This window comes from Mercenaria mercenaria, chromosome 14 (genome assembly GCF_021730395.1).
Source record: "Mercenaria mercenaria strain notata chromosome 14, MADL_Memer_1, whole genome shotgun sequence".
NCBI lineage: Eukaryota > Metazoa > Mollusca > Bivalvia > Venerida > Veneridae > Mercenaria > Mercenaria mercenaria.
The window spans coordinates 17,309,665-17,323,887 of NC_069374.1; the positions used below are offsets into that span (position 1 = coordinate 17,309,665).

At 34.0% G+C, this 14,223-nt stretch overlaps 1 protein-coding gene across 2 annotated transcripts in view; it reads left to right on the forward strand.

The window, feature by feature from the left end:
• The window catches only part of LOC123526462 (msx2-interacting protein-like), a 73,392-nt gene that overhangs the window by 39,979 nt on the left and 19,190 nt on the right, over positions 1–14,223 (forward strand). For both annotated transcript variants that reach the window (XM_045305619.2, XM_053522989.1), the window contains 7 exons: positions 3,431–3,542; positions 3,837–3,925; positions 5,818–5,966; positions 6,380–6,505; positions 10,565–10,792; positions 11,418–11,554; positions 13,260–13,406. In XM_045305619.2, coding sequence (XP_045161554.2) covers positions 3,431–3,542; positions 3,837–3,925; positions 5,818–5,966; positions 6,380–6,505; positions 10,565–10,792; positions 11,418–11,554; positions 13,260–13,406 — 988 coding nt within the window. The remainder of the gene's footprint in view (positions 1–3,430; positions 3,543–3,836; positions 3,926–5,817; positions 5,967–6,379; positions 6,506–10,564; positions 10,793–11,417; positions 11,555–13,259; positions 13,407–14,223) is intronic.

Sequence of the window (14,223 nt, forward strand, 5' to 3'; positions counted from 1 at the left end):
TATAAATGTTGTAATATGCGACCTGACTTGCATAGGTGTTAGAAAAATAATGTCTTATTGACAGACAAAAGGTTCAGTGTGTTGGTTCTACTCAAATGTGACGACTTCATTTCAGTAAAAATACATGGTTATTTACTTTTATGGCAGTATTGTAAATTATTCATGATTCCATTTTGATATAAAATGGAAATGCATGGCTAATGAAGTGTCAGAAAAATGTCACATTCATTCTTACGAACCGTAAAAGATATTTTACAAATATTGCAGATACCCAATTTTATTTCAAATGTGATCGCTCAGATAAGCACAAGTATATATATATTTACACATATGAGCCGTGCCATGAGAAAAACAACATAGTGGGTTTGCGACCAGCATGGATCCAGACCAGCCTGCGCATCCGCGCAGTCTGGTCAGGATCCATGCTGTTCGCTAACAGTTTCTCCAATTCCAGTAGGCTTTAAAAGCGAACAGCATGGAGCCTGACCAGACTGCGCGGATGCGCAGGCTGGTCTGGATCCATGCTGGTCGCAAACCCACTATGTTGGTTTTCTCATGGCACGGCTCAATTATATTGTACTTATATGGTGAAGCTGTGGATTATTGATTTTTCCGATGCAATGTAAGAAGAAATACTTGGCTAATGAAGTGTCGGTACCAGCCTCTCTACTCCAGTCACAAATGGTGGAGTGGCGATACTCGTACCAGATGTACATAGTGTATTTTATGTAGGAAGGGAACTACTTATCTTACCTTTTTATGTAAACTGGTTGCTGTTGTGTTCCAGCACTTTCCAGAGTGATTTAGAACGGGAGAAAAGGATAGTTTTCAAAGATATATATATATAATATATATAGTTATATGGAGTATGCGTTTTTGTTCTGTATATTAAAAGGAATGTTGGATCAAAGTTAAATGTGTGTAAAAAAACTGACTCTTCAGTTTTCTTTCGGATTTAATTAGCTAGTTGTACATGTGAATTCGTGATGATGCATAATTATATGCATTATGCTGTTCATTTGCAGGCTATATTTATAAAAGTGTAAACACATTCAATATTGAACGAAAAAACTATATACAAGTACACAGTTATAATACAATAGTACATACAGAGACAAAAATTACTCAATACAGACACAATAATGAAGTTACTATATACAGACACAATCATAGAAAAATAAATAGAATTACTCGGTACAGACACAACCATGGTTACTAAATACGACCATTTTAATAGAATTACTGAATACAGACACAACCATGGAATTACTAAATACAGACACAACCACAGAAAAATAGAATTACTCAATACAGACACAACCATAGAATGACTAAATAGGGACACATCAATAGAATTACTGGATACAGACACAACCATGGAATTACTAAATACAGACACAACCACAGAAAAATAGAATTACTAAATACTGGCACAACCATGGAATTACTAAATACAGACACGTCAATAGAATTACTCAATACATACGCAACCATGGAATTACTAAATACAGACACAGCCATAGAATTACTGAATACAGACACAACCATGGAATTACTAAATACAGACACTGCCATAAAAAATAGAATTACTCAGTACAGACACAACCATGCCATTGAATTACTGAATACAGACACAACCATAGAATTACCAAATACAGACACAACCATGGAATTACTAATTACAGACACAACCTTACAAATACAGACACAGCCATGCCATGGAATTACTGAATACAGACACAACCATAGAATTAAATAATACATTGTACTAACACAAGAATACTTATATACATATGGATACAAACAGAATGGCTGCATACAGATATTACTATATAGTATATTACTCATTACATACAGATTCAGACACTATGCACACACTCGATACAAACAGAATTACTGCATATCGAGGGCTCAGAGCGAAACTAGTCTATCTGCTTCTATTTCTGTATACACTTAGACTAGTTTCGCTCTGAGCCCTCGATATATAAATTATATTAAGATGCTGACTCTATATACAGATATATAATAATACCAGAATTACATATACAGACTGCTACTTATGTACAGATACAAACAAACACTGACTGTCTACATAATCGAACTAAACATAGTTTTCTAATTGTTTTAGAACAAAGGTTAAGAGACAGTTGTTATAAATAATAGTCATCTACTTATTAGAAACATTTATTAGTAGATGAATAGTGTTTCCGGGTTTAGAATACAACATACTTCCTGTCATCTAAGATGACTTACAATGATGCTTTACATAAGTGGACTTTCAGTGTGTAAATGATCATTTATAGGTTTAGAACTTAAACACAACTTAACATCCATTTTTTGATATCTTTTTTAAAGTGAGAGACTGTCAAATGACAGCCTTTGCTGAAATCTTGCGGAAAAAAGTCATTGGTGTCTGTAAATAGAAGATTGTTAGCTGATTTTCCGGTCTGTTTATATGAAAGCATGATTGTCATAAATTCTAGCGCTTGATTACTGTTTAAAATAGACCTGTTCTTGGAAACTCATATGATATTCTGTAATCTGTCGTATCAGGTTTCTAGGTTAGAATTCTCCAAGATGTTGTGTTTCTCTGATAGGTTGTCATTATACCTATTAAATTTCTAGGTTTGAATACTCCAGGAAATCAGGTTTCTCAGGTGATTCTAGTTGGTTGTTGAAACCATACAAATATACTGGTATTAAGATTAATACTGATGGAATGTGGTGTTTGAATATGGTAGGAATGTTGCAAAACCTTGTACGTGCGTTGCAAAACGTTGTTATACATGGCAGCAAATGAAACAGTTTCTGCCCTAGTCTTTGCTGATCTCCTTTCTTTGTAAAATGCAAATATGTGATATTTTCCCGATATATAAATGGCAGTATACAGTAGTGTTTGCGTAGGAGTTGATGTGCTGTCTTGTCAGTACTGAGTTCTGCCGACATTTCCTTTTTGAATACAGGTCTACATTATTATTACGTTTTCCTTTTATTTAAATTTTTTCCAAGTGTGTGTCATGTAGCTGTTTTTGTATCCTTGTTCATTGTCAAACTTGTTTGCATGTAGGAATAGAATGATGTTATTCTTTGGTTTCCTTGAGGCAAATTATATAAATTATACATTATATGTTAACTTCCCGTTTTGTGAAGTAATTTGGACTTGTTTTATTTGTGGTCAAAGAAAAAGAGCGCATCAGATATGTTGTAAACATATATGTAGAAGAAAATATATCTGCGCTGAATTTGGATGATTACATTGATATTCGTTGTGAGTTTTATCGAAATTTGCTGCTGATGAGTAAGTTATGAGGGTAAATTTTTGGGAGCTATGTTTATTTCAAGGCACCAGAACTGAGCAATACAGTCCAGTTCTACATTTTTCGGGGGTTTTTTTGCTTCTGTATCTCTTAATCTGGTTTTTCTTTTTCAGACACAAGTTTGAGAGACGGTTTGTTCCATGAGTATAAAAAGTACGGGAAAATCACTGCTGTCCAGGTGTCGGGGGTCAGCGAGACCAGATACGCCATCATCAGTTTTAAACAGTAAGTCACTTAAATACAGTGTCAGTTTTTGCTGCAGTTGAAAATAAATTTTGATAAATCCACTATGATAAGGTGAGGACTACCTCTATATTGAGAAGTCTGGGTTATTTTTCCCAACCATGCTAAAAAGTAATTCTTGGAAAGGTAATGGAGCTTTTCTCCATCATTTAAAGAAAAAAAACAACCTGACATTTAGCCTTATACATATCACGGATGTCGCTTTATCAAAACCAAACAAAAGAAAATGTCATTCTGTATTATTCCATGTTTGAAAATTTTCGCTTCCTATTTCAGGGCAGAGGATGCTCTCAAGGCTCTTGAAGCGTCACGAGAAAAACGATTCTTCGGTGCACAGATCATTGCCGAGCAACATGAGGGATTAGGTATGTTTAACCCTACCTGCTAAATTTCTAAAATGGACTTCCATCATTCAATTGCAATACATTATTATCAAAGGTGTTCACTGAAAATTTAATGACGAATAGACAGTCAGACATGTCAGATGCATGGTGTGCAGGCTTCTTGGTCTGCACTTCGGTTGCAACAGATACAATTGCCGCCAGCAGGCTAAAGGTTAAAGCCTTTAATTTTCTATCAATAGCTAACCGATTCTGAAACACTATTTTACACAACTATTTGCCTTGTAATTATACTTGATCACAGCTCAGCATTGTTTTTTCCTTCTTTGAAATGGACCCATTCCAAAATCTTTCAAAATGCCTAGTTTGTATACTTCCCAATTGACTGTTTGACAGTTTCCCACATTGTATGTGTCTGACCATTACACAAAGTTTTTCAAAGTTTTAGAAACCATTGTATTATTATCAGGAAAGTGTCTTTCATTGGAATAAAAGAGAGTTGGTACTGATAACAAGAAGTGTCAAATGATGTGTTAATTGCTCGCAAAATTCTGAACCAAAGAGGAATAAAATAGAAAAAAGAAACCCAGTATATGATAACCAAAATCACTTTACTTTTTTTGTATCTTGTAAACTACAGATACCTATACATACATAATTATACAGTAGATGTAATACTGATGGGATGCTAAAGTGATACGTAGAATGCAAAAAAAAATTATCATCTAAAAGGTTTGAGAGAAATTGCGCATAAAGTGTATACTGTAAAGTCAGAAATATTTACCAAGACTTTTAGTAGTTGGGTTTTTATTTTTCTTTAAAAGAGGTCCTTGAGAAAACTGATATTTTAATTAGATATTAGTATTAAAAAAAAAACTACTGCTTATGCAAATATTTCTCTTTTTTTTTTTTTAAATACACTGTTTCTAAACTGCAATATTTTGTTCCTGGGAAAATATCTGATACAACAGTTACATTAGATGATAAAAAAAGTAATCAGGGGATATGCTGTGAATTCTGCATTCATCATATAGATTTTCTATATACAATATGGTCACATTATCTACAAAAACTGTGAAATTATCTTCACACAAACACCAGATTTTGTGAATAGCCGGTTGCCGTAGAAACCTTCCTCTGTAAATTCAAGTCAGTATTGTGAAATTGATGCTGTTTTTATTTTATTCCGTTGTTCTTCTTGGAGATCGGGGATGATGCCTAGAAACGGGTTCATTAGATACAAATTATTGATTTTATATAAACCCATGTGACAAGTACAGAGTATAGCAGCTTTACCGCTTTTTGATAATAGTCTTTGAATGGAAAAATAACATTGTTCTGTAATCAGTGTGATGGTTAGGTTATATCATTTATAACTTTTTGTGGCAGTTATACCTTGATAGTGTTTATCAGGAAACTTATTGTACTTTTAAGTGTCTCTTGTGACATATTCTCGTGTACATTTTAGAAATTTGTAAAGTAAATTGATGTCTTGCGTACTCTGGTAATAATTAAGAATGCATGGAGATTTAAAAGTTTTTGGTGAAAGTATTTTTAACAGAAGTTTAATGTAAATTTCTTACCTGTAATTTCATGATTAATTGGCAGTATGATAATTTGATTTGAAGTGTAATGAAATTATTTATTTATGTTTGAAAAAAATTGATTATTAGATGAGCTGTATTTGGACTTGCTATAAATGGCTTGTAAAATATTGGATAAAACTGATTTTTACTTGCTATGAATTAGTAATTTTAAAAAAAATCATCGATAAGCTTGATTTGCTAAAGATAGTGCTGTTTGAAAAACAAAGTCTAGGGTTGAACGCAATATTGTTGTAAGATTGTATAATGTTACTATGACATTGTGGTAATGAGAGAAAAATTGTTTAAACATATTTAATTTTTTGTTTACAGAAGCTGAAGATGGGGACTTCCTGACTCCAGAAGCGCAGCTAGATGAGCACTCCCCTAAAGCCACTAGAACCCTTTTCCTTGGAAATTTGGATAAAGAAATTTCTATCGAGGAATTGAAAGAAAAACTGGAAAAATATGGCGATATCTTGGTAGGAAACTAAATTTATTTATACTTCGTGATTTTAAATTATTATTACTGTGGACTGGGAAATGTTTTCATGAGTTTATTGTATCTGGGCTTATTTGCGATACCAGTAATTTGCAATTACACACCCTTCTAGTAATAAATGTACTGAAAATCTAATGTACGCTGAAGTTTTAAATACACTAATAAACGAGATTGCAAATACTGGGGAATATCAAACTCTCATGAATATTTCCTAATTTACAATGGGATGATTGAATTTAAAATAATTAATTTTGAAAATTTAATTGATTGGTAATTTTACTACAGTTGTGTTTGAAATTTGAGTAAGGGTGTTGAAACAACACTTGCTTAAGTTTGTTTCATGATTTGAAATGATAATGGATTTCAGTCTTTGTACTTTTTCTCTCCTGTCAGGATGTGGATGTGAAAAGACAGGGTGCGGTCACAGCTTACGCATTTATTCAGTTTACAGACATTACGAGTGTTGTAAAAGCCCTTAAAGACCTGGATGGGACTACATGGGGCTCCACAAAACTGAAGGTAAATATATCTTGAAAAATGGTTATAAATACAGTCAAACCTCGTTCACTTGAACTCGGATAATTGGAGCGCCACCCTTTGTTCGAATTCATCGTCAGGTCCTAGCAAAAATCCCTATATAATGTATAATCCTTGATGGCTCGAACTACCGATAAGTCGAACAATTTTTGCCGGTCCCGTTGATTTCGAGAGAACGAAGATTGACTATATGTTTTTACTTTCTGCAAAAAAAAAAGTAATAAGAATTATGTAAGGTTTTTAAATAAAGAGACCTGTCGTGGTAAACACAAGCCTGATTTCTGTTGTACTTAATGGGTTATAGTCGCATTATTACATGTATGTGTGATGAAGGCTGTACATTGTACATTATAGAACAAATAGAAATAATTTAAGTTCCCGTCTTATTTCATGATGGCATTTCATGGGTGTAAAACTTTAAATCTTAGTGAAAAGTTTTGTTTTTTTCAAAGCTGTTACTGGATTTAATGTTCGTGGCATTTTGAATGAGTGTGGGATTATGCAAGCTAAGCACAATTTATCCTAAGAAATATTCAATCTTACAGACAAAAGTTAGAAAACAACCCACCAACCATATCCTTTCTTCACGATTTAATATGTAACCCAATTCGTAAATAATTCTAGCCAATTTCACATTAAAAGGAGTATAAAACCTTGTTGAATGAGGGAAGTTAAAGCCTTGCCTTCTATACTCAGCAAACACAACCAATGAATTACTACAATTTCCCCATCCTTCTTCAACTTTATGAGGAAGTTAATGACGTACGTCTGGGACTTGATGTTTTATATAAATTAGAGTAAATCAGCTTAGAAAATACTGGTCATTATAAAATTTTCCCTTGTAAAGACTACTTGCGGGTCAGTCTTTAGCGTACAGAAAATGTAAGTGTACTGGTTAGAGTATGATTTAGGAGAAGCTGTCTTTGAGTGTTTGAACGGAAACATTGTCATTTTAAGTTAAGGTTTTGGGGTGACATTTTGTTACCACATTTCTTACATTTTCTAACCACTTTGGATGTTTTTATAAGACGACAGACAACCTAGTCTGTACTAAACAAGTTTTTATTACAGAAATAGTTACTTGTTGATGCATTTGCATAACGAGACCTGATAAGAGCAAGTCTTTACCAGAAATTTGAGGGTGGGAATTGGTGGAGGTAAGATTTCCCAAGAAATAATGCCCTGGGGAAACTTTTGGATGAAATTGATTATAAAATAAGTAGTCCCTAATGGTTTGATTGTGTCAGCATTAAAGCAAAATTTTAGGATCGATTTGAAGTTACAGGAAAACTGCGAACATATATTACCACCTTTCTTGGTGAGGACTGACTCGTATCTTATTCATTTACAAATTTCTTTTGTCCGTGTGAATAATCGATATTGTGTTCTTTAATATTCTGTCTCGTGTGCGAGTTAGAACGTTTTTATAGGACTGATTTTACAGTTGTGAGGAATAATGCAATTTCTATTAGTTTTATGATGTGAGTTAATACAGTTATCTGCTTAAATCTTGGTGTGATTTTCAGTACTGCCACCAGTAACGTTGGCTATTAATTTTGGCAACAGATTTGTTGAAACTCGCTCAAAGTGGTCCTTATTAACAGTATTTAACTGAAAAATTAAATATGTTGGTAAAAATGGTAAATGTTTTTAAGAAGGATGAAAACATTATTACAGATAGTCTATTGTTATGTTGATACAGGTATTTTTGAAGATTTAGCTCTTGAAACATTTTACACGTTATTTTCTGCTGAAATCATTCAAGAAAAGGGATGTACATCAAATACTCTTAAAACTAGACAAAATTTGCTTGTCTTGTTTTTAGTCACTTATTTGTTTTTGGTACAAAAAGACCCAGATTATGACACGTATCTAGAACCACTGACTTCTAATGTGCTAGTTAAAGTCAAGATGATCCAGTAGATAATTAGTACATGGTCTATATATAGTGTATGTATACAGATTTTCATAGAAGTATAAGTTTGGAATCAGTTGAGAAATCCTGATAAGAAATGAGCTGTGTCATGAGAAAACCAACATTGTGGCTTTGCGACCAGCATGGATCCAGACCAGCCTACGCATCCACGCAGTCTGGTCAGGATCCATGCTGTTCGCTTTCAAAGCCTATTGCAATTAGGGAAACCATTAGCGAACAGCATGGATCCTGACCAGACTGCGCGGATGCACAGGCTGGTCTGGATCCATACTGGTCGCAAAGCCACTATGTTGGTTTTCTCATGGCATGGCTCAAATGATAAGACATTAAAATGCTGTCTATAACCTTGACTTAAGGTGGTCAGATTTTTACGTTTGCCTGAACTTCGGGTCTTAAGTCACGAGACAGGAGTACACATGTTCTTTTAAGGCAACAGTTTGTTTTTTTATTGCCTTAATTTAATGTTATCTATGTAGGGAAGTAAGAGGACGGAGTAACTCTGTGAAAAAAGGTTCGGGTATTGATACTTTTGTTGGCAAAAGAGTTAAGATTTTTTTCCTTGATTTTGTGCTTGTTCATTTTCATTTAGTTTTATTGCACATTGGAACAGAGATTTTTCTGTTGTTGTTTCCTGTTGTTGTTATGTTGGAGTTTATGTCACACTGGCAATTTGATTATTTTGGTGACTTTAGAGCTGTAGTAGCAGGGATGGGGTGAGTTTGGAGCTAGAGTAGCAGACAGAGATGGGGTGACTCTGCTGCTCTAGGCATTATTTCAGGCCTGTGGTTGTGTTTTGGGGCAGTACCAGTCACATCCAAAGGACGATTGTATTTCTCTGTAGTAGGACAGAAAAACATCAGATTGTTTTAGCTTTTACTCATAATATCTTACCTCACTTTTTGGCATCGTAGCAATGTATTTACGACCGGCACTAAATTCTGATACGTTTTCTTGGAAAAGCTTTACATCATTTCCTAGAAAAGAAACAAAAAAGAAAGATGAAGTGTATGTATGCATCAAGTTAACAATGCATGTCCTGGTATTTCTTCCTGTATCTAGTTATCCTGTTTACATTGGTTGGTTACATCTTTCCGTACAAGTGCATTTAATTGTTAGATGCATTCAGGAAGAGTAGCTGTTAGAAAATATATGCTGGAAAACTATTCTGGGAAACCATAATTGTTTGGTTAAGATAAATACGGCTGCTGAAAATTTGCAGGTACTTTGTCTCATAAATAGCTTTAAGTCTTATTAAGGCGTGGTGTAAATTTTATAAGTGATGTTCATTTGTTGGCAGTCAAAAGGTCAGTAAAAACCTCCCTTTAAAATTTTTGTTGAAAGGGAACCATGCTTTTATAGATATCTGAAAGTAACCTGTTGATTAAGAGAACAATAGATAAGACACTCCTACAGAACAGTTGAAAAATGTAATCCCAAAATTAGTTTTAAATGTAAGGTGAAGAAATAAGGTCATACAAAATTGTTCTAGTTTTTATGGACCGATTTTTTGTACAGTATGTTATCTTAATAAAGTACACATTTACTGTGGTAAGAAATTCTCACACGTATAGATTTATGGTTCTACAGGTGGGTGTGGCCCTACCAGGCTAACTGCCCATGCCTGAAATAATGCTTGAAGGGGCATGTGGGGTCTTCTGTCACCATGAAAATCTGGAAAAATTGAAATATGACCTATTATTGTGTCAGTGTGATATAAAACCAAACAAAAAATGTTTTTTGCGACGTAACATATAGTCATATAGTGACTATCATAGCATCATTTCATTCAATAAAACATTTTTCTGTTTCCTATAATTAATTGAGTAATTTATTATAATATATGAGTCACAGATCAATTGCTGAAAAAATGCCTCAGTATTCCTTTAAGAGTAAAGTTTCCTCAGATCCCAGAATGGTCTTTAACAAAGGTATGACTGAATAAAAAAAAAATTGTTATGTGTTTTTGGATGTTTGAGAGTCTCTCTCAAGCTGGTCTCAACTTCTGTTGTCAGAACTATAAATCTTGTCCCACAATTCCATTTGTAAAATGGTGTGTCTAAACCACATTTATATATATTTGAACATGTTTGTATATGTACTTTCAGGTTGGCTTTGGTAAGAGCATGGCAACACCTGTCGTGTGGTTGGGAAATCTCGCAGACACGGTACACGAAGGTTTTCTCTGTAAACAGTTCGCCAGATTCGGAGCACTCAGTCATACAGTGGTTGACCGCGAGAATCACAAGGGGCTCGTGTTTTTCATGAACGTTGAGAGTGCACAATACGCACTTCCAGAGATGCGTAATAGGATTTGGAATGGCAAAAAAATACATGTAAGTGTAAATTGTTTGAGAAGTGGTTGTTGTTTAATATTGACGTCATAAATTTCAGTGATACTGTCCTACCATTGTCATACTTGAATAAAATAATTTCTATACAAAAATGAAAAAGTAAATTTTATTTTTTGAATGAGAAGAATCGGTCGATATAATTCTTTTGTCATTGAATTTTTTCTATGAAACACATCAGTTTTTGCACTTCCATTTTGAAATGTTTTGTTTTCTGTGCAAAACAGCCTCCCTATGGGAGAATGGTACTCTTCCATATTCTGAGAGAATTGAATTACTAATCATAATACAAGTTTCAAAGTGCATTTCATAGGAGGAAGTACACTGTTTAAGTACATCTATATCAGACAACTAACACAAAGAATTTAATTGATAAAAAAAAATGAGTTTTAAAGCAAACTGTTAATAATGGGCTCAATAGTTGTTTGATTTGCATTTGTTATGGTCTAGTGTGCATTAAAAGAGATATTTCCGACAATGGAAATATGGAATTTACAAACAACTGGCAAACTGAATTATTTATTTTATGATGTAAGGTTTGTAATTCATTTACATGAGTACAGTACACCAGGAGAGTTCTCTTGATCACATGGCGACTTTTTCGTTGCAGATTGATTATGCTAGCCGAGATTGTCAGGAAATGTTCTATAAGAAAATGGAACAGACTGGCCAGTTACGTCCTGGTGAGCGTCCAGACGCCCGATCCATGCAGAAGAAAATAGCAGAAAATCCACATTGGGATGAGGGGTATGTAATCTTTATTACCAACTTATCTCAGAAGCTTAGTGTTTAACCTTTAGCCTGCTGGTGGCAAGTGAATTTGCCTTTGTGATCAGTGCAGACCAAGATCAGTCTGCACATCCGAGTTCTGTAGTCCAGTCTGAAAAAGCCAGCATCTAATTGGGTTGACTTGAAATAAAATTCACCAATGACAAAGTTATATTTTTAAGTGGTCTGCAACATGCAGAGTTTTATAATTTAGAATCCAGTACTGGTGTATTGGTATGTTTAGGTGTTCCAGAAGGATTGGTACATAGTGACTTCTTCATTAACAAGAAGGACACATTATCTTCTAATATGCTCCTACAGTCAGGCCTGTATTTAGCAGCTAGGCAAGCAATACAGTCTGCTCTCTGCTTAAAACAAGTGGAAATTATAAAAAGTTGTTTTGGAGAAGGCTAAGTTACTTCTGAAGGCATGTGATTGCTATTTTTGTTCAGTACTACACGCTCCCATTGCAACGTGAGGTTATCAGTTATTACAATGTTGTTCTATTGTAAATTACCTCACTTGTGTTTATCGAGGGACTGCCTGTATGATGATAAAAGTAAGAATGCAGTTGGGAAGGTTACAAATGAATAGAATGGGTGCCTGGCAAAATTATGTCCTTTCTATAGTAAGTTTGAATACCAAAATAAATTTATTATCTTCCTATTTACTTTCCACATAAATGTACAAAGTATCTATCCAATGTGTTATTTAAACGTTGTCATATACTCCTAAGCATCACCCTTATTAAACATTATACAGAATGTTAACAACATTATTATATGGTGAGCTTGTTGGTCTGTCATTGGTTTTTATGTTTCCATACAAGAACTCATGAAAAGCTTGACAGATTTAAATAATTTTTGGTACACAGGTGTAACATCATAAAATACAGGTCAAATTAACCTTTGAGGTCATTAGGTCAAGGGTCAAGATCACAATGACACCGAACAGTTAAACGGTTTCCGATGTTAACTTGAGAACGCTTGGGCCTAGGATAATGAAAGTTGATAGGGAGGATGGCCATGACCAGCAGACGACCCCTATTGATATTGAGGTCAGCATGTTTAAGGTCAAGGTCAAAGTGACGCGGAACAGTTAAACCATATCCTGATGATAACTTGCGAACGCTCGGGCCTAGGATCATGAAAGTTGATGGGAAGGTTGGTCATGACCAGCAGATGACACCTATTGATTTTGAGGTTCGACTTTGACATTGGCTTGCTTCTGTGACAAGGCCGTATTGTGGGGGTGTAATTCGTCACTCCTGTGACAGCTGTAGTTATATCCCAAGCTGATAATAATGATTAAAATCTTATCCTATTAATGAACCTTAACTGCCACAACAGTTTCTGACTAGAATGGTATTTATCTATTAGATGATAAAATTAAAACGTCATGTCAGGTACATCCTGTTTCATATAATATTTGATTGTCTTATCTGAAATAAACAAAACCAGGAAATTTGAATGTACTCTAGATAAATTCAAGCCCTATAAACAAAATACGTATTCATAAAAGGAAGAAAATATTTAAACAATAAAACAAAACAAAAACAAGTAGCAGTAGAAAATCATGAATATAATGGGTTTTTTATGCCTTAAATTTTGTTTTCATTACTCATATTTGTTTGAATCATAGTTCTGTTGATGCATTTTGTTAATGATTGTTTATTGGTTGACAGATTTGATCCAAATTTCAAAAGAGGAGGTTTTAACCAGTTTGGGCGTGGACGAGGCAGATTCCAGCGTGGAAGGGGCTTCTTTAGGGGACGTGGTGGACCCGTTTTTGAAGGGCCATACCCACCAGATGAATTTGCCATGCGTAGAAAGTAAGTGTTCAATGTGTTTACATGTTTCTTTCATATTAAACAATTATGTGAGTAAATAATGAAAATTTCCATGTATCTGTAAGGAAGGCACTTGTTAATAATTAACAAATCTTTCGAAGTATTAAGTGCACATTTACGTACTGAAATTTATGTTTGATAAATTGAAGATCATTTGCTGAACATCCATTAGTGTATCAGTTCATTTAATCTTTAGAAATGCAATATATGAGTTCTATAATAAATTGCCGACAGATTGCTCTGCTATTCAATTAAGTCTGAAAAAGCTTTCCACCAAATGAATTGTAACCTTGTGTCGTAGAGATATGCATTACAATGCACACACTCTTAATTCATTACCTCATTGTGGATTTTCTCGATTGGAAAAGTTGACATTTGTTTGTTTTTGATAAATTGAAACTGGAAAAATAGATCTTTCAAGTTATGTAATGTCACATGGACTAACAGGTGGAAAAAAGACGGGGGTTTTTTTGGTAAATTTTATTCAAATTGGCAATTACTATCAGTGATATTTTGTAAATGTTTATGTTTAAACATAAAAATGCATTCACTTCGATTTACAGTGATACAAACTAGATGTTTGTAAATGATATTAAAATTGGGGTGACTCATTTGTGTTGAAATACAATGTATTTCAGTGAATTAATTTATTCAGTTTTGTAAATTTTTTATGATTGAGTATAATCATGACTTTAAATGTACAGGTGCATTCACTTCAAATAATTGTAATTTTATTCAGATGTTTTGTATAGAACATGATTAATGAAAGTTAAGTCTGTGGCTGTTTTTGTGTTATTTC